Genomic DNA, 25,001 nt, shown 5'->3' with positions numbered 1-25,001 from the left:
ATTGGTGCCGAAAGTGGGCCAAGAAAATATTCCCCACACCATTACACCACTGCCACCAGCTTGAACCTTTGATACAAGGCAGGATAGTTCCATGATTTCATGTTGTTGATACAAAATTCTGACCCTACCATCTTAATGTCGCAGCAGAAATCGAGACTCCTCAGACCATATGATACTTTTCCAATTTTCTGTTGTCAAATTTTGGTGAGCCTATGCAAATTTTAGCCTCTCTTGCCTGTTTTTAGCTGACAGGAGTGGCACCAAGTGTGGTCTTCTGCTGCAGTAGCCCATTTGCTTCAAGGTTTGACATGTTGTGTATTCAGAGATGTGCTTCTGCATACCTCGGTTGTAATGAGTGGTTAATCGAGTTACTGTTGCCTTTTTATCAGCTCGAACCAGTCTGACCATTATCCTCTGACCTTGGACATGAACAAGGCATTTTCGTCCAGAGAACTGCCACTCACTGGGTATTTTCCCTTTTTCAGACCATTCTCTGTAAACCCTAAAGATGGTTGTACATTAAAATCCCAGCAGTTTCTGAAATACTGAGACCAGCCCCTCTGGCACCAACAACCATGTCACGTTCAAAGCCGCATAAATCACCTTTCTTCCCCAATCTGATGCTCAGTTTGAACTACAGCAGCTCGTCTTGACAATGTCTACATGCCTAAATGCATCCGGTTGCTGCAGTGTGATTGGCTGATTAGATATTTGCATTAACAAGCAGCTGAACAGGTGTACCTAATAAAGTGGCCGGTGAATGTATGTTGGGAGTTTTACTGTTCATATCTTTACCCTTGGCCTGTTGAACCAGTCCTGTTTTGCCAATATTCTCTTTCAATAAATTTCTTTCTTACTGTATCTGTTTTCATTTAGCTATACATTTAATCATAATTTATTTGCCAATTGTAATAAACATCCATCATTTTTTCTGAATCTATATTTTTTTAAATAGCGTTCTTGAAAGTGTGGTTCACAAAGTGACAAAGAGAAAAGTGATACTTCAATTGCTCAGATTTGTACTCTTGTACTCTTATTTATGTGCTAATTGTTAGCAATCTAGTGTATGCTCAACCCTCATGGTCTTAGGTGAATTTCTGGGCAGCTAGAGTCATGTAGTGGGGGGTGGGGGGGAAGGACAACACTAAAACATGCAACATGGAGTGCTCTGCCTGCATTCTGGAGAGAAATTAAATGTTTTACTTGTATTCTATTCCTCCCTTCTCTGCTCTCTTTCTTCTCATGCACTTTTGACACTGCTTCAGTCTGAAAGTGTTTCTCTCATCTTATCAATGCTCACCAATGTGTGGGACTTTCTTTTAAATATATTGTAATAAAAGTGATCACTTCATGTGGCAAATGACTCCACATTTCTGACGAATTAATATTGTTGGTCCATTTGCCATTAATCTACATATCTGTCTTCAGGTCTAAGAAGCTCTCACAGATCAGTATCTGAAATTCAGTTTTTGGAACAAAACTGCAGAACTTCATGAAAAGATACACAGAAATGAATGTACAGTAGTGTGCAACTTCTTAGAAACAGATGGCTAACAGTGTACAAATGGATTGTTGTTTCACTTTCACCAAATACTGTTCTTTGTTAATTTTTTGCAAAGCTTCTTGATAGCGTACTTTGGGATTTGTGGACAAAACGTCTAATTAAGCAAATTTACATACATCCAGATGTTTACCACTGCAGTTTTTTTAAAAGACAGTCTACCATCTGTGTACATCTGTATTAAAGATATGTCATTGGCAATGTACCAGCCCATCTTAACGAACATTTATCTATCATTGGATTATTAAGAAACAACTCCTAACATGGCAGCAAGGTAGAAAGAGGTACAAAAGTAGAGTTATTCCCAACTCTAGAAGTGGTTTTGAGATAGGTCTTGAAGTAATCACAGCATGAGGTTTACAACCTTCTCATGATAGTATGTTAACTAAGTCTTGCATTAATTCTTTGTCAGTTTTTAGAAATGGCTATTGTCAGACACATGGGCATCGGAGAGTTTTACAGGTTTGTGCTGGACAAATACAGAGAAGGAATTAAGTTTGTGACGCCGCCACTTACTTTTGTTCCGCCTGTTTCCTGAGAGTGGAGGAAAAGAAAACCATTTAGAACCACTGAGGTCACATCCAGTTTGTGCAAAGCCCCACCCCTTGCAGTCTCATAGATATTTAAATTGAAGATAACCAACCGGAAGTCAATATTCATTCCCAGACCACCATCTTGGTGAGCAGAGCTCCATGCCTTTAAAAACAACCGTGGATTGTATTTTCTTAGCATAATTTTGTCAATTTCTGTCCTTCCATCATTAATGACACTGTCATTAAATAGGGCATCCTCCAGGAACTCAACTCTTATTCATTTGTATATTTATTCATTTTACACTATAGTAGAATAATGTAAATGTTTGTGACTTTAGTAAAATTTTAGCTTTTAGTTTTCCCTAACCCTAATTTGCTGATTTATGTTTGTGTGAGTGTAACTTATTAAGCATAATTTATTTGAATAAAAAAAAAAATGACAATGAAAAGTGAAATTTTGATTAAGGCTCATTGGAGAGAGGAAGAGCGGCCATTGTGATATGAAAAAGACAGAGTGATGGGAGGTGAGAGAAGGAGTGCTTAGTAATATTCAGCACTAGGGCATATGGAAAAGCTGCCCCACTATGCAGACAGGGATTTAGCACACATTTAGTTAGGCCCAGGCAGATGCAGGGATTTATTTTACGTCTGGTTTCCTTTGTATCTTATTTTTCCTTTCATGTAATTTTGCTTTGTGTGAAATGAAAAAATGTAAAGGCTTTTCACACACTGAAAAAAGAAAACTCTAGAAACACAGTGGCTACAAAGCTGAAACTTTTTATCTCCAACCTTTTTTCTCTTTTTCAGTTTTGGGATAACCCTGCTATGGCATTTCAATATCTCCTTGTGTGATTTACACAACATGCCATTTTTGATGCACCTGGTCTTTGTGTCAGTATGCTGCATGGGCATCTCCTCATTTGTATTTTTTTTCTATAGTGTGTGATGTGATACAATATATATTTTAGTTACAGTTATTTATTTTTCTTTTAATTTACTGTATTACTAAGAGGGCAGGTAGGAGTACAATTTCAATATCATGTTCATCATAACGTAACATTCTTAAAATCACTAAATCCATTCAAGAGTTTTGGATGTTGATGTTATTCTGACACCATTGGACTGAAGGCAGAGACTTCTCTCGGATAAGGGTGCTTGTCTGTTGCAGGGCCAATATAATGTTTAGATATAACATATAAAACTTGTACAAATAAAATACAGTGTAGTGTGTCTGCGTCGCAGGTTCAGACTCCAGCAAATTGTACAGTAGGTTTCTTTTAATCATCTGAGAAAGGCACATTTTTTTAATTAACATACCAAATTAGGAAAAATTAATGTTCCTGTTGACTGCGTTTTCAGAAAGTGCCATTAATATTTCTCTGATGCACATCTTTAACATGGTAAGTCCTTTTTTCAGATATCCAATAAATTATGTACATCCTTAGAATTTCCTGGAAATTTTGTTAAATACAAGAGTTGGCTGCTGTTCAGATAGCAGCAATGTTATCTTTTTGATTTAAAGAGTTCTTTGGATTGTGAATGTCATTCAGATCTAATAGTAACATTTTCTTTGATGCTTCTAATGATTTTATTGATTTTGTACACACATAAATATTAGTGTACCATAGATAACTAGATAACTAAGGTGTTTTGGCATAAAAAAGCATTGACTGAAGGTCAGTTAGTCTTTTAAAATCAACTAATAGCACGTCAGTTGTTAATATAAAAACAACAAACTTATTATAGAAGGTTAGATAAAACAATGAAACCTACTGCAGTTCTTCAGTTTAAACAGAGGATGGCTTGTGGGTAGTGGCTCAGGAACAGTAACATCTAGTCCAGCTCCTGCTATTTGACCACTGGAAAGAGCCTTGTACAAATCGTCCTGGTTTACAACACCACCTCTGCAACAGAATGAAATGGTTAAATATAGGGAGAATACACACTAAATGCATGCATATCAGCGTTACCCAGCTATCCATTTTATCATCCTGCATTCTGTAGCATACGTTTGCAGGAAGCTGAATTAAATTCTAGCTGTATCAGGTGCAAGATTGGAGCTATCCTAGACATGAAGGCAGGTCATCATTCTGTATATCCATGCCCATATTCACAGATTTAGTACCAGCCCACTACCAACAGAATATAAAGACATTCACTCACAAGGAGTGATCATTCAGTCCGTTATGCTGGTTTGGTTAGCTGATACTGTAACTAAATTGTCACAATAACTCATTCACATACCTGTTAACAATTCTCAGCATTTCTGCCTAACTTGATAGTATGTTCCACATTTCTCTGGCCCTGCGTGTGTACAAGTTGCTTCATGGTTTCCACCTTGAATGCTGCTAATATTTGTGAGTATCCTCAAGAACATAATTTATCTTATACTAAAGTAATTCTTCTGGGTATGCTTTTAATAATTTTATTAACCTGGTCTCTTTGATGCATTTACATTTAGATTGCTGATGAACGATTAGTGCTTTAAGGCAGCTGTTGGTGGGATAAAAAAGTCCTTCATGCTCAATTAGGTCTGCAGGTTGTAGTTTTCCAACCTTTGATTTATTATTATTTAATTTATTCACATTAATAAAGTATATTTTGAATATCTAATGAATTTCCTTGACTATCCTATGTTAAGAATAATGAGTTTAGAGCCAGTAAAATTGATTCTTGTAGGAGCATTCATTTTCATTTAATGTTGGAGCAAGCTGAATACCTGTCTGTCTGTGGATGAGTAAGTGTTATATTTTGTATTGCAGAACAAATTAGATACTGTGTTGTTTTTCTATCAGTTTTCTAGAATGGGGTCTCTCGTCCAAACTTAGAATTGTATCACTTGGTATTCATGCTCAGACCAGTCTGGAGCTGGATCAGTTCACCCATGTATCCTCTTATTATGGCTTCCAATAAAAACACATTTTTACTGTTCCCTACTCTCTTTCCACTATCCCATTCATTTCTAATAAGACAAAAAGCATTGGCGATCCTGTTTGGTCCCATAGTGCCTCACACTCTCCATATGTGGCAATTGGTTAAAAAAACGTTTGGGCATATCTTTGAGGTCAGATAGTCTTACTCACAGTTTCACAACACTGCTTTTAATATCGCAGGCCACTCAATTTCTTTTCCCCCTTGGGCTGCATGGAGAATTAACACACTCATTGATGTCTTTGATGATGGAGGAATGAAGGCCTTCCAGTTTTAGGTTCAGATAATAAATAAAATCTATCAGGTCAATTCAAATCCATGGTCAGTTTTTAGGACATGTTGAGTCCCATTAAACTCTCCCTTTCCCACCATCTCCTTTTATCTTTTGTCTTGTCTCTCTCATGTAAATTCAAAATGGTGTCCTTTCTATATGTGCAGCTTTATCAAAGCTTCTCTCAAATCCCACCATGCTATTTAATTGACTTCATGATCTCTCTAACAGTCAAACATTGTGTTGGAACTCAATGTTCCATATCAAATTCTTCAAAAGATCCTGACTACAAGTACATGCAATTTAAAATTGTAGAGACCCAATCCTGTAAGCCACTTTGCTCCCTTAGAGCTCTTAGAACCTTCCTCCATATGTTCTGGGACTGACCCCATTTATTACATATTCTCGTCTTATTTTAGAGAAAAAAAAAGTTTCTAGAGTGGTATTAGAGACCCTGGGAGACAGTGGTGATCCGAACACAAATTTTAAAGGACTGCCTGTAAGAGTTTATTGGCAGGTGTGATATATGGCCAGCCAGTCATCCTGGCCAATACCCCCAGGCCGCCAGGTGGAGCCCTCCCTGCAGCATGGAGGTGCCCCGAATGCCAGCAGGGAATTATGGACAATGGAGTTTTTATCCACAACCCTGCTGGATACCACAGGGGCCGCTAGAAGGTGCTGCAGGGAGGAGCAACGATTGTTTCCCCTACAACCCGGAAGTGCGTCCTTGTCACATGGACAGAAGAAATGACGTGCTTCCGGGTTGAAGAAAAGGAGTTTTTACCTGATCCGGAAGTGTTAAGAATCACATGGACTGAGGGATCAGAAACACTTCCAGGTCAAGGACTATATAAAAAGGACTGTGGGAGATCCCATGGTGGAGCTGAGTCGGGAGGAAGGGTGGCAACGCGTCTGGGAGTAGGAGGATTGGTTATTGATTGTGGATTTGTTATTATTTATGAGTATTGTGGAGGGTGCTTTGTGCACATTATTGCTTTAATAAAGTCAATTATTGGACTTTTATCTGGTGTCTGGCGTGTGGTCGGAGGGTTCAAGGGGACAACAGCGCCCCCTATCTGTCACACAGGTAATGAACCATTTAAAAAGCCAAAAAAATCAGCACTTAGTGAAAATATTTGGTGGTCTTCTTTGAGTGCTGGAAAGCACTGAAGTATCTACACATAGCTCTGCTTGCTTCACCCCAGGAAGAAATGTCAGGGTACCATAGTAAAAGATGTCTGTTCTCTTGTGAATGGCAATCTAAGACATTCTGGACGTTTTCAATGTATTATTTATATTATAGTGTTTGTTGGTGAGACGAGATATTTCATGTTTCTACCTCACTCCCAAGACCTTTTTTGTTTTTGTTTTTTTGGCCTTTGATCACACTGTATCACACTGCCTTTTATCACTGTAAGCCCCCCTCCAGGTTTGGGTCATATGGTCTCATCAGCTGTAGTGTACAGTACATAAAAATGTGAGTATTTAAGCTGTGCTTCACCATGTCATAAGAATCTTGTAGGATACAGTTTTTTGTTCCGTTTTGGGGGGAACTCCTGCTTTATTTAGGCTCTGTATCTGTTTTTTATTCCTGTCACTGTTCAAGATTTTAAACTCCTTCCTGGAGGTAGCAGAGAGACACAATGAATACAGACTTTGCTATCGAAAAAAACGGAAATTGGAAAGTGCAATAGGTTTAGAGAGTCTATTCTGACCCTGAAGGTAATTGTGGATCTTGGCCTTTAAGTGATGTAGTTTAAATTGCACTCCTTCAAAGGGTTAGGTCTAAAGCAAACTGCGGAAAAGGCTTACTACAAGGAGGAAAATTGATGTCTGGCATTAATCACCCCAGCCTTGTGTATTTTGAGAATAAAACTGATACAGATTTAAGTTTTACTTTTACAATCTTTCCCCTCTAAAGAGATCCAGAGATAAAAACAGAAAAGAATGAGAAAAGGAGTAGCAGTCCGCAATGAATATGGCACATGTAACCTTCTGAGGGGTACAAAAAGCAAATGTCAGATAACAGTAAGTTGTAGCAATAATTGAGCTGTAAGGTGGAAACAAATTAAAACTAAGAGTTAATTATAATGAATGATCGTGTGACAAGGGGACCGCAACCTGAAATGAGACAAAGGATTTAGGGAATGAGTTAGGCCAGGTGGAGTAGCAAGGATAGTTAGTGCTTGTGCTCTGTCTTGTTTATTACTAGAGTACTAAATGCCTTCCTTTTATGACTCTGTAGTGACAAGCAGAAATTCAAAAATGATCTGATTGGCTGGTTTTAGGTTTCTGTGACTACAAAGTGGTCCAATAGTTAAGTACATTTAGAACAGTTAGTTACCAAAAATACATGCAACATAGTCTTACAAAAAGACCACTAATTAGTAAGCTGAACTCCAAATATCTTTTACTGATCTTCATTCTTCTAGCTGCTCAAGACTCTTTTATTTATCTCAACTATTTAATGTAGAGATTTATTCTATTTTTACTTATGAGAGATTAAATGGTATACTTTAAATTTATCTCTTGTTTAATGTGGATGGCAGTATGGCCACGGTGTTTCTGTAATTGGAATATATTTTTTCAGACAATTGATGGATGGATCAATTGATGCTAGAGTTACAGTAATTGATTTTATATATTTTATATATTCAAAGTTTAAAAAAATGTGGAGGAGAAATACTTATATAATTCTTGTTGAATCCACAGGGTTCATTATAGAAATAAGCAATTTTATTTTTTAACATGTATATCGATTGTCAGCTACTTTTAGCCATATTGATTCACAAATTACAGTAATGCAATTCTTTTCTTATTTCTTCATTTGGAACACTGGCAGGTCAAGCAGTGAGGAAAGAACTCATGGATTTGTTTTATTCGGATTCACAGGCTCATATTAAACCAGCCCCTAGTGTTAAACTTGTACAGTGCATCATTTTTACCACTAGAGGGTGATCATTCATAGTAAATGCTAATATACTACGTATTTTATTCCATATAGATGAATATACAGATAATAATATTGTCGGGCTTCAGACATTTCAAATAAAACTGTTCTAAATGATTAATGGCTGATTCCCTGGTGAAAATGTTATGTAAAGTAACACAAAACTGCATGCAAGTGACAAAATGGTAGCTATTAAAAGAAATATCACTTTCTGCAGAGAAATGTGTTTTCAGTGCAGTACATCTCCCATAATAAATTGACTGTTTTTATATGGTGGTGTTGACACTTTGTTGCTGTATATATAAAAGTGAATACTTCCTGTTACATCCCCTTCATTTTGGGAGAAACGTTTGCACTAACCTGCTGGTGTTGATAAATATTGCTGTATTCTTCATTTTGGAAAACATTGAGGAATTGCAGATTTCTTGAGTCTCGGCTGTCAAAGCACAACACACAATAAGGAAGTCTGATTCTTTTGCCAGCACGTCCAGTGGAACTGGTGAAAAATATAACTCCACGTTAACTTGAAGTTGTTTTCCAGTTGTACTCATTTTTATAGTTTATCTACTAGCCAGCAGTTGTTTTAATTAAAATCTTTTCAGTGTTCCATTTAGAGATCAGAGAATTTTTTTGTCCAGTTAAGACTCACAAGGAACCAGAGCCCACCCCCAGCCCCACTGAGAGTGCAGGATCCTTGTTCAAAAGCGTACGCGTCATACTGGGTTGATTTAGAATCACTAATTAGTCTAACCTGCTCGTTGCTGGAATTTGGAAGAATTAGATTACCCGTGAGAAACCACCCAAATATTGTGAGAACATGCAAACTACAAATTATGAAATGTAAAAAATGTGTCCCATTCTTCTGAACATTTTATTACATGTGCACCCTGGTTATCCTATAGTTTAAAAAAAAGTAAAATTTCACAGATACTGTAACTTAACTCAGAGCAACTTAAAATCAGAATACATAGGAAAGTTAACATGATTTACTTGTAATAAGTCACAAATATTAATAATAATACATTTAATTTATATAGCGCCTTTCCCATCAAAGACCCTAGTATAGCTGCACTATAGCCGCAGCACTAAACACTGTGTCCCTGCACATAATTACAATTAATCATACACAAACTCTACATGAAAAGCACATTAGCTGCATGGTGCTGTTTACTAACGTAAGGTAAAAAGAGCAGTCAAGATTGGCAATCAATTAATAGACAATCATTGAAGAAAAATTCTAACAGAAAACAAAATGTAGCATATTGCTGGGACCAAATTGTTTCTGCAGTTCTCACATCACTCCTTTACTGCAGGAGCACACCTTATCAGGCACTGTCAGTTCTCTAGTGGAAGACCCTTTCGCTCATCCTGTGATGGTGAGCACTTCTGTCTCACTCAAACAATTCTTCCACTGCGGAGACCTGAAAAGAGTGTAAATACAGGATTTGCCATGCTGTCTTACCATATTCTGCTTCTATTTTATTTGCCAGCTCAGGTCTGGGGCCAACATCTGTGTAGATGAACTTTTGTACTCCAAAGGGTTTCAGACGTTCAGCGATGGCCACGCCTGTAATTAACATAAAACAGAGACAAGCCAATGCAGAAGTTGTGTTACAAGTAAATTCCTTGGTATCGCACAAATCCTCAAAACACAATCCCTGATGGAAGGGTATATACAGTAAATGCGTTAGACTAGAGTCCAGTCAGCACAGTGAGGCATTAAATCAAGGAAAATGTCATTTTATTAGTTGCTTGCAAAGCAAGACTCTCAGTCATCCTTAATGGAGTATGCTTCAGCTCAGATTCATAATTATAGATCTGAACTACTTTGTTGTTTATTTAGCTTCATGTACAATGCATCTGATACAAAATTGATCTGAGTATTGTTTCACACAGTCTGGTGGAGAAGAGCCTATAGCATAGTTCATTTTAAGCAATTATAGAAAGCACTAGATCATGCTCAGCAATCAAGATAGCATTTGTCAAAGTAAAAGTAAGCAGGAGCCGCCACTACCTGCATCTACAAATTCAGTGCAGCAAGCAGCTAAGACAATTTTAAAAACAAAATCAAGTCCCATTTGCTTTCTTCCACTATATATGGAGCACCACAAGGAACTGTCCTGTCTTCATTTCTCTTTATTCTTTAACACCTCCAACTACAAATATAACACCAGGCCATGTCACTTGCAGAAATTCTCAAATGATTCTGCACTTATGGGCTGTAATGGCAAAAGGGATGAGACAGAGGAGAGGAGTCTGGTGGAGAACATTGTTTCTTGGTCCAAAGAGAAATGTCTGCATCTTAAAATTGGCAAAATCAACGGAACTGGTCATTGACTTTCGCCACAACAAAGACCCTCTATGTCTGCCGACTACTCAAGTACTTACTTGGGGGTTCATATTAATGACAGGTTGGACTGGTCTCAGAACACAGAGGAACTCTATAAGAAAGGGCACACAGGATCTTTTTCCTCAGGAGACTGCATTCCTTTAATGGGGGTAGTGACATCCTTCACATCTTCTATAACTCTGTGGTGGCCAGTAAGATTTCTTATGCTGTGGTGTCCTGTGCTGGTAACATCACTTCAAGAGAGGCCCACTGAATCAACAAACTAATTGAAAGGGCAAGCTCAGTTGTGGGATACATTCTGGACTCCCCGGAGGTAGTAGTGAAGGACAGAATTAAAAGAAGACTGAGTGCCATTATGAACAATGAACATCCTCTCTCTGACACAGTAACACTTAATACTTTCAGCCAACGAATTATTCAACAGAAGTGTGTCAAGAAACGCTCCTGGGGCTTCTTTATACTAACTGCAGTACGTCTGCACAGTGCCTCACTGTGACTGTGACAGCCAAGTCAGAACATTTCTTTCTTTTTAATTTTCTTTTTTTATAGTCATTCTGGTGTTTATCCAGACCAAACTGTGTGTGCATATTTATTTACTTACTTATCTATCTATTTATGTATTTATTTATTTATTTAAAGAGCTTCTGTAAAAAGCAAAATTTCCCCCTGGGACAAATAAAATTCTGTTGATCTATTGACTGGATCATGTTTGATAGTAACTGGGGTCTACATATTCATAGAGCAGAGGGAAGTCCCCTTTCAGATTTCAGTTTTGCTGTGTACTTTCTGAATTAGACAAGTGGTTTGACAGCAGATGAACACTCAAATTATGAGATGTTTTATTTCCCTAAACAGTGCTTCATTTACAGTCAAGCTAGATGTTGTATTGGTCCATCCAGCCACAGCCATGGTGCAACCACATGTGTGAGCCATCATCAGGGAAAGAAAACAGACTGTTATCTGTACTATTTTCATGCATTGTCAAGACTGTGAGTGTCCTTCACTTGTGGCTTGGCCAGTTTTCTCTGTGCCATCTTCTCTTTTCTCTGTGTGGAAACTGGTACAGGTAGTTCTTGTTATTCCATTCCCCATGATTCTATACTGCATATGGTGTTACCTAATTGAAATAATAAACCGCAGGACTACCAGGGTGGGGTGCTTGTGGCAGGGGCCATTTTTTGCCTGTTACATTCTGTGTTGTTTATATTTTACATAGCCTGTACAGTGCCATTTGTGCCATGTGGCAGCATGGTGTGTGTTATTCATCACATGACAATAAATCTGAGCTAAGCTGATTTCACTACAACAAATTATCAAGCCTTGGCCACCAGCATGATGATACTAAGCACCAATTCACAAACATGTCGTGCTTTCTGTGGTGTGTTGTGTGCACGTACAATTAAAAAATACTGGGGAAATGAAAAGTTATATTCTGGAATAGAGCTATACTGCAATAAAACAGACTGAAGTGTCGCAAACCAAGTGCCAGATTTTATACCGTATGCTGAGTCACTCTTAATGAGGAGATCATAATAAAAGAATAACTGAGGTTTTTGTTTTTGAGTGAGTAAAAGTAGAGCAACGTATCCTCTCGCTAAGATGTTTTGGAAAAACAAAGCTAACTTCAGACTATTGGTAAACTTGTGCATTTAGATGATGCACAACGCACGGTATACGTAACAAGGTTTTGTATACTGCACAATGACAGTTCGTTATGTGCATTATGATATTGTTTTTTGGCAATATTTCACAGAACATAGAAAAGTTGATAAGATTATTTCCAGCATTATCCATCCATCCATTATCCAACCTGCTATATCCTAACTACAGGGTCACGTGGGTCTGCTGGAGCCAATCCCGGCCAACACAGGGCACAAGGCAGGGAACAAACCCCGGGCAGGGCGCCAGCCCACCGCAGGGCACATACACACAAGCACACACTAGGGACAATTTAGAATCACCAATGCACCTAACCTGCATGTCTTTGAACTGTGGGAGGAAACCAGAGCACCCTGAGGAAACCCACGCAGGGAGGACCCGGGAAGAGAACCCGGGTCCCCTAACTGCAAGGCCATTGCGCTACTGTGCCGCCCTCCAGCATTATTTTTAGTATAATAATTAATTATTAATTTATTTAGCATGTCAGAATCATGTAAGAGAAAATAAATTCTATTCAAGACTAAGTTAAAGATTATCATACATGTAGAGGCCAGAGGATAAAGGTGCTATAATATAGTAGCATCTATGGGATTGGCACATTCAACTCTAAAAACTTTTTAGACACAATTCTAAATCATCCATCCATCCATCCATCCATTTCCTAACCCGCAGAATCCGAATACAGGGTCACGGGGGTCTGCTGGAGCCAATCCCAGCCAACACAGGGCACAAGGCAGGAACCAATCCTGGGCAGGGTGCCAACCCACCACAGGACACACACAAACACACCCACACACCAAGCACACACTAGGGCCAATTTAGAATCGCCAATCCACCTAACTGGCATGTCTTTGGATTGTGGGAGGAAACCGGAGCGCCCGGAGGAAACCCACGCAGACACGGGAGAACATGCAAACTCCACGCAGGGAGGACCCGGGAAGCGAACCCGGGTCTCCTAACTGCGAGGCAGCAGCGCTACCACTGCGCCACCGTGCCGCCCCACCAATTCTAAATCAACTGGACAAAATTAAAACGTTTGTACAAAATTACACTGATGTCGCTATGAGAGGATGTACACGACAGTCAGTTGTTAACTTAACCCACCTAGTAGTTCATGTACAAAAGAAGGACCAGCAATGAGTGAGAGAGACAACCAAAGGGTTCAAGGTGTCCAAAAGTGCATATTTATTATAACAGAAAAGTGTTCATGGCACATTATTCAATTAATACATGTTTAAGACAGTGCAAAAAAGTAAATGTCATAAATAGATAATGCAGTTAAAAATCCCAAACAGCGTATCTCTTAGTGTCATTTCATTCCTCCAGACACTCAAAAAAGCATTCTCACAGTCAGCTAGTTGGCGACAACCACATTGCTTATATCTCCACAAATAATGCAAGCGATTAATGATTCGCCCCACTTATACTTCATCCGTGTGCTGAATCTTCATTGGTCCTGCCAACTTCAGACCTTTACCTAGGCAAACCTCACTTGTCTCCACTGTTCTCTGATAAAGCAGCAGCAATGATGCCAAGTGCCCATGAACTCGACTGCACTTCCTTCCAGCTCTGTATGGCACCATCTGTTCATTCCCCACTCAGGGCTGGATGGTCTTTAGGCCTTGCAACCCGTGCAGATTTTGTTTTTTTTCCAGCCTAACTGGAGGCTTGTTTTTTTTTTTTAAATATTTCCTAATCCTTTATTTTTATGTAACTTTCTCTTTGACATCTTGTAAGGCACTTTGAGCTACATTGTTTGTATCAAAAGGTGCTATATAAATAAATGTTGTTGTTATTGGCACTGCCATCTTATGTTGGTACCCAAAGAGTTTTAACTGGATCCTCTGTCTCCCACACCTCCACAATCCCAGGTTAGAGGCATCTTGTCAACAAAAGAAACTCCAAGCTACTCAGACTGGCCTCTCTCTTTTGAGGTTTACCGAAAACTTCCCCTATTCTTCCTCTGCGCAGTCAGTTTATTCTCTACATACAGGCATTACCCCAAGTATTTCCCGGTGCATAAATAAGGATCGACTACTTTGATCATTTAATTGCTTGTGCCCGTTAGCCTGCTTGTGCCCGTTAGCCTGCTAGCTGATCTCCCCCTCTGTGCCACCCTGTCTTTAATCTGCACTACCTCCACTCACTGAGCAGCATCCTGACATTTTACCTGCAATTTTAAAACAGTGTCATGAAATAGACAAAAATGAGAAAATGCTAAGTCTTTGGATTGACGGTATGTTGTAATGACATACGCTTCTTTTTCAGGCGATAATTCAATAAAAAGCATTACATTTGTTTAATCCATATACTGTATGAATTTATTAAATGAAAGAAAACAAAAATCCAAACAAGTAACACTAGATACTTTTTTCAGAAATTACTGTGTTTTGCTTCATTCAGAATAAACTTTCATTTGTATTCATTGTATGCATTTTTTGTTTATGTCCTGATGTACCCCACATCTCTCCTTTAAAAAAATACATTGGGAAAAGAATGTTGAGGATGGAACTGCCAGGCAAGAGGAAAAGAGGAAGGCCAAAGAGAAGGGTTATGGATGTGGTGAGGGACGACATGAAAGTAGCTGGTGTGGCAGAAAATGATATAAAAGACAGTAATAGATGGAGATGGATGATCCACTGTGGCGACCCTTAAATGGGAGCAGCCGAAAGAAGAACAAGTATGCATGTACTGTTTTTGTAGTATAAGAACACATCTCTATTCTGTCCAATATACTTTTACCTCTGAAAATTAAGTTTCTCATAACAAAGCAGTTTTTTGGAATGTATCTACTTCATTAAGTGAGGTATTACTGTAATTAGTAACTTTCACTGTTTCTTGATGGTAGATGATTACTTAAACAAATATTCATTTGTGTGGACGATTTAAAATTGTCTTTAAATGTTTTTAATAGTCATCATAGCATTACAAAACACTGCTACTGGCACTGTTCCCTGTTAATATGGAATCCTGCAGAAATATGTATACATCCACAATTGCTCCCCTGCTGCAGATGTTTTTCACAGTCCATTACTGAAGTAAGTGGAGGGCCATATGATTTTCTTTATCACACAGTGAAAGACTGAGAGTGATTATAACTGTGACATTTTTTTTCTGTGATTGTCATCTACTTGTCTGCAGATGGTGGTGCACTTGACTTTGCTCATCTCTTCTTGTGCTTGCAAACACAGCACTAACGCAGAAAAGCTCTGGTGAATAAGAATGTGATCTTGGTTTGGGAAGTGCAATGTCTCTGGCTTTAAGGTCCTGCAAAGGATATCACACATACTGTAGCAGAAAAGATCTTTGGGACCCCTCTGCCCTCCATTAAAGACATCTTTATAAAAGAATTCATACACAAAGCCTATAGCATTGTGAAGAACTGCTCCCACCCCACCATTATCTCTTTGACCCACTTCCTTTAGGCAGAAGATACTGTAGCATCCAAACCAGAATTCTACCAGATTCTGCAACAGCTTTTACCCTTTGGCTGTCTATGCTGCTGCCCTCCTCTCAGATCTGCTCCTAGTAACTTTTTTATTAGCAGTACATTTGTTATACCTGTTACTACTATTCTTTATTATTATTAGTTGATGTTATTTATCACTATCTATTTCAAATTATTACTATCTATTCACTTAGCTATTATTTATTTATCTGTCTATTTGTAGTATAGTAAAGTTCTTTACATGTCTTGCACTTGCCCTGCATTTATGGTCCTGGGGAATGTTTTGTGCCGCTGTATGCTGCAATACTGTGGATGGTAGGAATGGTATGACAATAAAGCCACTTGACTTGATGTGTCTTGACTTACCAATTCTGCCTAGGCCCAGAATGCCCACTGTACTGTGTGGCAGCTCATAGCCACATAGCCACATTGTCCTCCAGGTGCCCCATCCACCACTACAATGAAACAGAAAACATTTGTTAATGCTGAAAGTTTTTATTTGACTTCTATGCAGTTAGTTAGTCTGCATTTTTCATGGTGATTGCTCTTCTCAGTCTGTTTCAGAGTGCCATGGCATTCTCATATATCACATCTGAACCACAACTTACCATTTATGGGAGATTACAAAATAACATCAAGTAGAGTCAATGAAATTCCGTCTTGGGAGTTATTTTGGACAATCTAGGTGAATAGAGTGGATGAGCTTTTGGGACTGAATGGCTTGTTCTTGTCACACTATTTCTAATGTGCTAATGTTCTAATATATCCATCCATTATCCAACCCGCTATATCCTAACTACAGGGTCACGAGGGTCTGCTGGAGCCAATCCCAGCCAACATAGAGCGCAAAGCAGGAAACAAACCCTGGGCAGGGTGCCAGCCTACCGCAGATGTTCTAATATATACTGTACTACACAAAAGTTTGAAGAGAGTGAAACATTCCCACCCGCCCAATACGTTGATCCACATTCAGAAGATGTTGTGTATCCAGACTTAGTTGCTCAAAGTTTTTTGCATGTGAATATGTATTGTTAACATGGTAGCAAGCAGGATGATGTCACCATCAATTCAAACATCTTTTCTGCATTAATTCCATGTTTTGCTGGATGCAAGGCCAAGAAGAACAATGGGACATAGAAGCTAGTCTGATAAATGTTGTACTACTCTTAAGGTGCTACATCTGTTTTATCGCAATGCAACAACTGGCAGTTGTTGCAGTGGTTGGAATTGTTGCCTCACAGATCTTGCAACCTGGGTTCAAATCTCACGCCAGGTCATTTTCAATGTAAAGTTTGTTCATTCTTCCCATGTCTGCAAAGGTTTTTCTTAAGGCATTCTGGTTTTCCTCTCACATTACACACAATGCAAAGGGTAATTTAATTGTTGATAGTAAATTCTTACTGTGTTAGTGTGGGTGCACGTGTGCCCTGTGATGGACTGCTGCCTCATCTTTGGTAGTTTTCAGTGCTGCCAGGATAGGTTTTGGATTCCCACAACCCTGAACTGGATTATATGGGTTTTAGAATGTGTGTATGTACGACAGCTGGTCATTTTGCTAGTTGTTTTGCATTAATAACAGTTAGAGGGATAAGAGGAGGGTTTACTGAATGCTTACTTTTTTGCTTCGTCAGCAGCCTCAACAATCCGACGAGATGTGGCTAGCAGCAGAGAAATGGTCAGTTCAGCCACAGCATTGGTCAGCACATCAGGGGTGTATCCAACACGAATCCCCCTATTTGAGAAAAGACACAAAACACTGTGAGGAATACAGGTAATCAGGAGACCAGATGTCACAGCATTGCCTGCACTGCTCCATATGTAGCAACAAATAGCATTTACATGGTGCTTAAACTTACAGTAATTTGCATCAGAGTATCCATCCATGCAGTATCAAATCCACTGTATTCAGTTCATTGTCATGGGGCTCCACAGTCTACCCTGATAACAGTGGGTGCAAGACAGAGCCCAAGCCCGGACAAACTTCCTCATCTCAATATGTATGAATTGCATATGCATCGGTAAGCTAAAAATGCAATTGAGAGAAATGACCTGAAGATGAAAACAGTTTGGCAGTATTACCAGAAAGTGCTGACTAATATGGAGGTCAGAGAATTATATTATAGTGTAGTAGGGGTGTGTTCTGCTCCTACTCTGTCCCAATGCTTGTATGGTCTGGGTGTTGGGCAAGGTCGTGGGGTCCAGCGGCAGTGGGGCATCTGTTGGTGAAGAAAGATTCACTGGTCTTTATTTTGCTGACAATGCTGTGATCTTTGTGGAGTCAATGGAGTCTCTGATTGGGGCGCTCAAGAGACTGAGTGAGGAGTCTGAGTGCCTGGGCTTGCGAATGTCCTGATAAAAACCAAGATCCAGGCCGTTAATGACCTCTTGGGCACGGCCGTCAGCAGTGTGTCTGTCTGCAGAGAGAGTGTCGACCTTGTTGAGAGGTTTACTTACCTCGGCAGTGACATTCATGTCTCTAGTGACTCATCCTATGAAGTCAGTAGACGGATTGGGAGAGCATGGGGGGGTCATGAGGTTGCTGGAAAGGGGTGTGTAGCACTCTGTATTTCTGCAAAAGGACGAAGGTCTAAGTCTTTAGAGTCCTGGTGCTTCCTGTCTTGCTATATGGTTGCGAGATATGGACGCTGTCCAGTGACCTGAGACATAGACTGGACTCCTTCAGTACTGTGTCTCTTTGGAGAATCCTTGGGTACTGTTGGTTTGACTTTGTGTCGCTTGAGCTGTTGCTAATGGAGTCCCGAATGAGGCACATTACCTGCATTGTGAGGGAGCGTCAGTTACGGCACTATGGCCATGTGGCACTATTACCCGAGGATTATCTGGCTCACAGGATCCTCATTGTTGAGGACCAGAGTGACTGGACCAGGCCAATGTAACACCTGGCTGCGGCAGATAAAGGGTCATTTCCGGAGGGTGGGACTTGACCATGTGTCTGCCTGGGGGATTGCCAGGAAAAGACCAAGATCCTGAACTGTTTCGTCGTGTGGTGGGGTTGGCAATACGCTGTACCAATGCATGTTCCCCAACCTGACCTGACCTGACCTGTCACAGTGCTGGATGTTAGAGCCTGATATTGTGCCTGAAATAACCTCCACACTACCCTCCCTGAGTACAGAAAATCTTCTTTAGCTCGGCTAGGTAAGGTGCATGTGTTTAAAATATGGAGTAGGTATACAAGTGTAAAGGCTTGGAAGACGAGTGGCAGTGGATAAGAGTAGACCAAATTTGGCATACATTCAAGTTAAAGATATATTTATAACAGGACTTGTTTAGATTTTCAGGTGCAAGTTATTTTCTTTAGTTTGCCTGAGAAACAAATATAGTGGATTCAGACAGCGTTCAGACCCCTTCTCATTCTGCAAATTTTATTGTGTTTTTTAAATGAATCTACATTTAATGACCCATGATGACAAAGTGAAGACATGTTTTCAGAAAATTTTACAAATTTATTAAAAATCAAAAATAGTGTTCGGTTATGCAGGCTGTCAAAACACTGTGTCCTGCTTGACCAGTATCTAAATAGACCTCAATGATGAAGGTAACCAACTAGACATGAAAGGAGATGGACGGGCAGAGGTTTGATAGCAAGTGATTAAAACCAGCCAGTTTCTCAGCTGCCGGGTGCAGGAAATTGTTGGGGAAACACATTGGGTTCTGGTGAGCAGGTTTCATGTTGTCTTTTAAAATAAATGTTCATGTTTGGTATTTTGTGGAATATTGAATTAGATTAAGGAGACTGAAAATTTGACAAATATTATTTGTTTTGTGCTGTTGAATACATTTTAGGAAAGCATCCATGTTCCCTATACAATAAAATATTCATATTATTTAAAAACGGGCATCTTTTCACACATTGTAGTAATGTTAACTCTGCTGTGTTGTCTTATAGTCAACTGACTCCTGATTCCTGCCTTTTGGTTTATATCCTGGCTTGGTGCCGGGCCACTTTCTGTCTCTTTCCATTTAACTCCTGTGAATGTTCTTGTTAGTGCACTTCATTGATGCCACAGTCTATCTTGACATCTTCCTATGCTATTTTTGTTTGCTTTTTAAAATGTTTTATGTTGGTGATTGCTGTGAAAAACTATATGGTAAATAACATCAGTGGCGGACCTTAATCCTGACTTGATTGATTGGCTAATTTTTACGCCAAGACATGTTTTATTGACCCATTCATTGTCTATGTTGAAGTAAAATGGCGGCACAGAGGACATTTCTCCTGGTCTGGTCATTGTTTTTGTAAAGTTTGCACATTCTTTTATATCCGAGTATGGTTTTTATTTGGGTAAATAGTTTTCCTTCCCCTTAGGCTTATTTGTGACTCTAAGTTGACCACTATCATAGATTTATGCCTGAAGGTGTCATGCCATGTCCTGGTGTCAACTGGCTTCTGTCTTCTTTCTAATTCTCCTGGCATATGTTCAAATTCCTTGCAACCCTCAGATAGACACAGCACATCTGGTAAATGGATAGATGTCACAAATAAATATTGCAGTGAATTAAAAAGCATGCCATTTACACTAGTTGACCGTATTCAGTTTTTACTTCTTCTCCTTATGGTGGCTGTAATAGATTGAAGTGTACTGTGTCCACTCCTGGAATGGTTCTGGCTCATCAGGCACTCATCTTTCACTCAAACTTTTTAGTCCTGCTTTACTCATTTACTACAAAACACACAGGCCTGTCTATTTAATTTTTTCTTTCTGTGGACATATAAAAGTATTGCACCAACTCAGGTTCCATCATTTGTAAACTGTTGAGTTCATTGAGAGTTGTAATGTGATCAAACCTTTTCCTTAATTCATCCAAGGACAGATGATCATATCCCACTGACATAGTGCTGACCACTTTGAGCTTTGGTCCTACAGAAAAGACCAAAAAGTGAAAGGTGGTTAATGACCTCAGACTTAGTTGTGTCAGAAACAACAATTTATAGAGTCATTATTTGTCATGTTTGAAGAGTAAAGTAAAATATTTACTGCATGTGCTAATCTACAACAACAACATTTATCGCAGTCATGCATTTTCATATGAGTGATGGAGCTCTAAGTGCTTTACAACATGTGACAGAAGTAGTTACATGCAAAAGAAAAACAACAATTTGGATAAAAAGAATAATGAGAAGAAAAACAAATTTAGATAAGGATAATAATGAGTAAATACTTTGTAGTATACAATTGATAAATAAATAATGCACACTCTCATACATAAGAAAGACATCTAATTATAAGAAATCAAGTCCTTAAAATGTATAATTTTTTTAGGTTTCTAAATGACAGTTTAATAATAAGGTCAGATGGGCAGGATGGTCAGAAAAAAATAAATCCAGTTAAACTGTACAAAAATACAAAATCTGCAGGGTTCCAGGTCAAAAGACCACCCAGACCCCACTGGGCATTCTGCCTCACATAAATGTTCTTAAGTCACTCTTTATTGTTGTGTTTTTTTATTATTTTTTTAGGCTTTGTCTTAGAAAATTCGATGCAGTGGGTCTTGTAAGAAGTTGGGGTGTCTGCCTTCTTTCAGACATCACAGGCATCAACACATGACTGCTCTTCAGTGCCACAATCATAACTATTACAACAGTATCTGCCTTACCTGGAACATCTCAGAGAATTACAATTACAACTGTTTGATTTTGTTAATACAGTAGAAACCCAATTATCTGCTCCTGGATTAACTGAAGTTCCACACTACCCAAGGTGAGCCTGTAAGTGTAATACACTCCTTTTTTTTATAATTCATAAAAGCTTTGCTGTGAATATTATAATGATCACATAAATACTATAGTTTTAACCTTTACTGTACTGAGCTAGTGGCTGCGGAGGTAGTGACTGTACACAGTGCTCCAGATGAGGCCTTATAAAACTTGTCATAACCTCCTTGGACTTGTAACCCTACACATCGTGCCATGTACCCTGATATTCTGTTAGCCTGTCATCGTGTTGCCAGCACTGGCCACGTACACATGCTCTACTGTCTCATTCACTAAGGATGTTTGTGTTTATACATTTCTTAGTTCAATAAGTCTTTATTTTGAACACTACAGTGAGCTGGAAAATGAAGCATGATGAGGAGAGTGAATTTTTAATCTGAAATCAGTCCTCATTACTTGGCATAACTGAGGTTTTACTGAACTTCAGAAAGTGCTCCTGCTCAGCGGTGAAACAATTTATTCATGCTTGTTCATTTGCCCAGCTGTGTAACACTTGATATAATAACATTTTACTACAATAACTTAAAAACTAGGTTGATCTTTGTGGTAACATATTTAAAAAGTTTCCAAAATATGCAACAGGTAGAAAGTTACTTTATAAGATTGTGACAAAGAAAAAACTTGTAACATGGAGCTCCACTCATATTTTTACCTTATACAGTTGTGGCAGATTGCTGGGGTCCTTGCCTGGCTGGGATGCCAAGGGGGCAACCGCCCTGGATTAAGAGAAGACCACAGGAAAAGAGGGAAAAACGATTAACCTGTTGGGACCCGTGGCCACCGCCAGGGGGCGCCTTAGGCCCAGTGGAACCCGGGAATAATTACTTGCGCTAAACTTGGCAAGATGGCGGAGGAAGCTGCCAGGGACGGCCCAAGTGCTTCTGGTGCAACGGGCAGCATTTCCGCCACACCAGGAAGTGCTGCCCAGAAGGATGTCATCAGCCACCTGTAGCACATCCGGGCAGGAATAAAAGGGGCCGCCTTCTTACAGTCGGGGAGCTTGAGTCGGGAGTGGGAGCTGGATGAAGCTCCCAGGAGGAGACAGGCAGCCAAGGACTGAGAAGAAGAAACCTTATTGTGGTGATTATTTGCTGTGTGCTTTGTGCGTGGTGTTAGCGACTGTGTAAACCTGAGTTTATTGATGGTAAATAAATGTGTGCATTTTATAAAAATGTGTTTTCCGACTGGTGGTGTCCGGGTAAGTCTCACACAGTACATACTTCCCCTTAGTAGAATTATGTACAGAATGAGCATAGTGGTGATTTCCACAGCTATGTGAATGATATACTCATATCGCGTGATGATCCAAATGCACTACATCCTTTACTTAATTGTATAAATGACATTACAAACTGGATGTCAAAACTGTAAAATGTGATATTTTAATTGTAGTCTCCAAAGTTAGAGGGAAATATTAATCTTGAGCATCTAACTCTGCGCTGCAAATCAGAAGTCAGACACCTACAGCAGGTGTTACTGTTGATTAGTTTCTCACATTATATTACCAGAAATATAGCAAACCTCAGACCACAAATTGATGCATGTGTTTGTTACCGGGAGGCACGGTGGCGCAGTGGTAGCGCTGCTGCCTCGCAGTTAGGAGACCTGGGTTCGCTTCCCGGGTCCTCCCTGCGTGGAGTTTGCATGTTCTCCCCGTGTCTGCGTGGGTTTCCTCCGGGCGCTCCGGTTTCTTCCCACAATCCAAAGACATGCAGGTTAGGTGGATTGGAGATTCTAAATTGGCCCTAGTGTGTGTTTGTGTGTGTCCTGTGGTGGGTTGGCACCCTGCCCAGGATTGGTTCCTGCCTTGTGCCCTGTGTTGGCTGGGATTGGCTCCAGCAGACCCCCGTGACCCTGTATTCGGATTCAGCGGGTTAGAAAATGGATGGATGGATGTTTGTTACCAGCAGGCTTGATTATTGTAATGCTCTGCACACTGGTTTAACTAAAAAATGCTTTGAAAGGCTGCAACTGGTACAAAATACCACTGCGAGAATTCTAACCAGAACTTGGAAGAGAGATCACAAAACACCTGTGTTGGCGAAAACCGTGTGCTACCTCTTGGTTTCAGAATTCATGTTATGGTCATTTCTTATTCTTAAACCCTACAAATGGATTAGCACCTGAATATCTTAATATATGTGTGTGTGTGTATATATATATGTATATATGTATATGTATATGTATATGTATATGTATATGTATGTGTGTCCAGAAACAGAAGTGTTTTTGGGGAGTTCTGTCCGTGTCCTGGATGAATACCGTACATCATAGCCAAAATACAAAAATTTAGAACAAGTTGTTTCTGAGGTATCCACAATGAATGCTGAGACTAATGTACAGTGATAGCTTCAGAAAAAATGGATCTATCTTTTTTAATAAAAGTTGCATCATTTTTATTTTATGCTCCAGACCAATTGTTTTTGATTCAGTATCATCCAGTACTTCATATCTTTCAATAAAAGGTTTGACCTACAGTGTGTCCAACAATACATTCTGTACAGATTTCCAAAATTTTGCCTGAGTAGTTTTGTGATAATTGCTTTAAATATACTTGTACACACACACACACTCACACACTCAGAGAAATCTGTAAGTGAGGATAGTAGACAGCTTGTTTGTCTTACCAGAGCACAGACTGGATGATGACGAGAAAGAAATGAAGACACACACACTTGAACACATCTGTAAAAGACAATGTGGACGGAGGCATTTAAGCCTCCCCAGTAACAATCTGTATTTTTATGCAGCTTGATTACTTTCATTTGACCTAATCTGTTTAGTTAAATATAATTTACATTTTCATTTGATGCATTTTCCTATTAATTTGACTCTGCATTTATTTGTATACATAATAATAAGTATTATACATGTTAAGGCAATATTACTTAAAAATTTCACTTGATTCAGTTCTTGTTCATTTACTCTACATGTATTTGTATACATAAATATTCTCTGTTGTACAGTACAATCTGTTGTATTTTATTTTGCAATATTGTGTTAAGAGAGGGTGGCGCAGTGGTAGCGCTGCTGCCTCGCAGTTAGGGGACGCGGGTTCGCTTCCCGGGTCCTCTCTGTGTGGAGTTTGCATGTTCTCCCCGTGTCTGTGTGGGTTTCTTCCCACAATCCAAAGACATGCAGGTTAGGTGGTTTGGAGATTCTAAATTGGCCCGTGTGTGCGCTTGGTGTGTTGGTGTGCTTGTGTGTGTCCTGCGGTGGGTTGGCACCCTGCCCGGGATTGGTTCCTGCCTTGTGCCCTGTGTTGGCTGGGATTGGCTCCAGCAGACCCCCGTGACCCTGTGTTCGGATTCAGCGGGTGGGATAACGGATGGATGGATGGATGGATGTGTTAAGAGATTTCCTGCATTATCACTAAAGTTGAAATTTACATGGAAGTGCATGGAAGTATCGACATTTTTGAAATTGGTCTTTTTCCTTCTAAACAAGGTGCTTTGACCTACTGAACTGCCATACAGTTTTTGTTTACCAATATTTGTTGTAAATTCTGGAGATTGTAGAGCATGAAAATCCCAGGAGGGCAGTTGTGTCTCAGATTCTCTA

At 39.4% G+C, this 25,001-nt stretch overlaps 1 protein-coding gene and 1 long non-coding RNA gene across 2 annotated transcripts in view; one reads left to right on the top strand and one right to left on the bottom strand.

Annotated features, from left to right (window-relative positions):
• Positions 1 to 25,001, top strand: part of LOC120532370 — a 52,517-nt gene that overhangs the window by 11,764 nt on the left and 15,752 nt on the right. The gene's annotated exons all lie outside the window — the stretch shown is intronic.
• Positions 1 to 25,001, bottom strand: part of LOC120532368 (glyoxylate reductase/hydroxypyruvate reductase-like) — a 42,401-nt gene that overhangs the window by 3,398 nt on the left and 14,002 nt on the right. The window contains exons 3-8 of the mRNA XM_039758296.1: positions 20,514 to 20,586; positions 17,319 to 17,435; positions 16,070 to 16,158; positions 9,709 to 9,813; positions 8,607 to 8,742; positions 3,868 to 3,998 (exon numbers count right to left, since the gene is read on the bottom strand). Coding sequence (XP_039614230.1) covers positions 3,868 to 3,998; positions 8,607 to 8,742; positions 9,709 to 9,813; positions 16,070 to 16,158; positions 17,319 to 17,435; positions 20,514 to 20,586 — 651 coding nt within the window. The remainder of the gene's footprint in view (positions 1 to 3,867; positions 3,999 to 8,606; positions 8,743 to 9,708; positions 9,814 to 16,069; positions 16,159 to 17,318; positions 17,436 to 20,513; positions 20,587 to 25,001) is intronic.

This window comes from Polypterus senegalus, chromosome 7 (assembly GCF_016835505.1).
Source record: "Polypterus senegalus isolate Bchr_013 chromosome 7, ASM1683550v1, whole genome shotgun sequence".
NCBI lineage: Eukaryota > Metazoa > Chordata > Cladistia > Polypteriformes > Polypteridae > Polypterus > Polypterus senegalus.
This window is presented reverse-complemented; position numbering and strand designations above follow the sequence as displayed.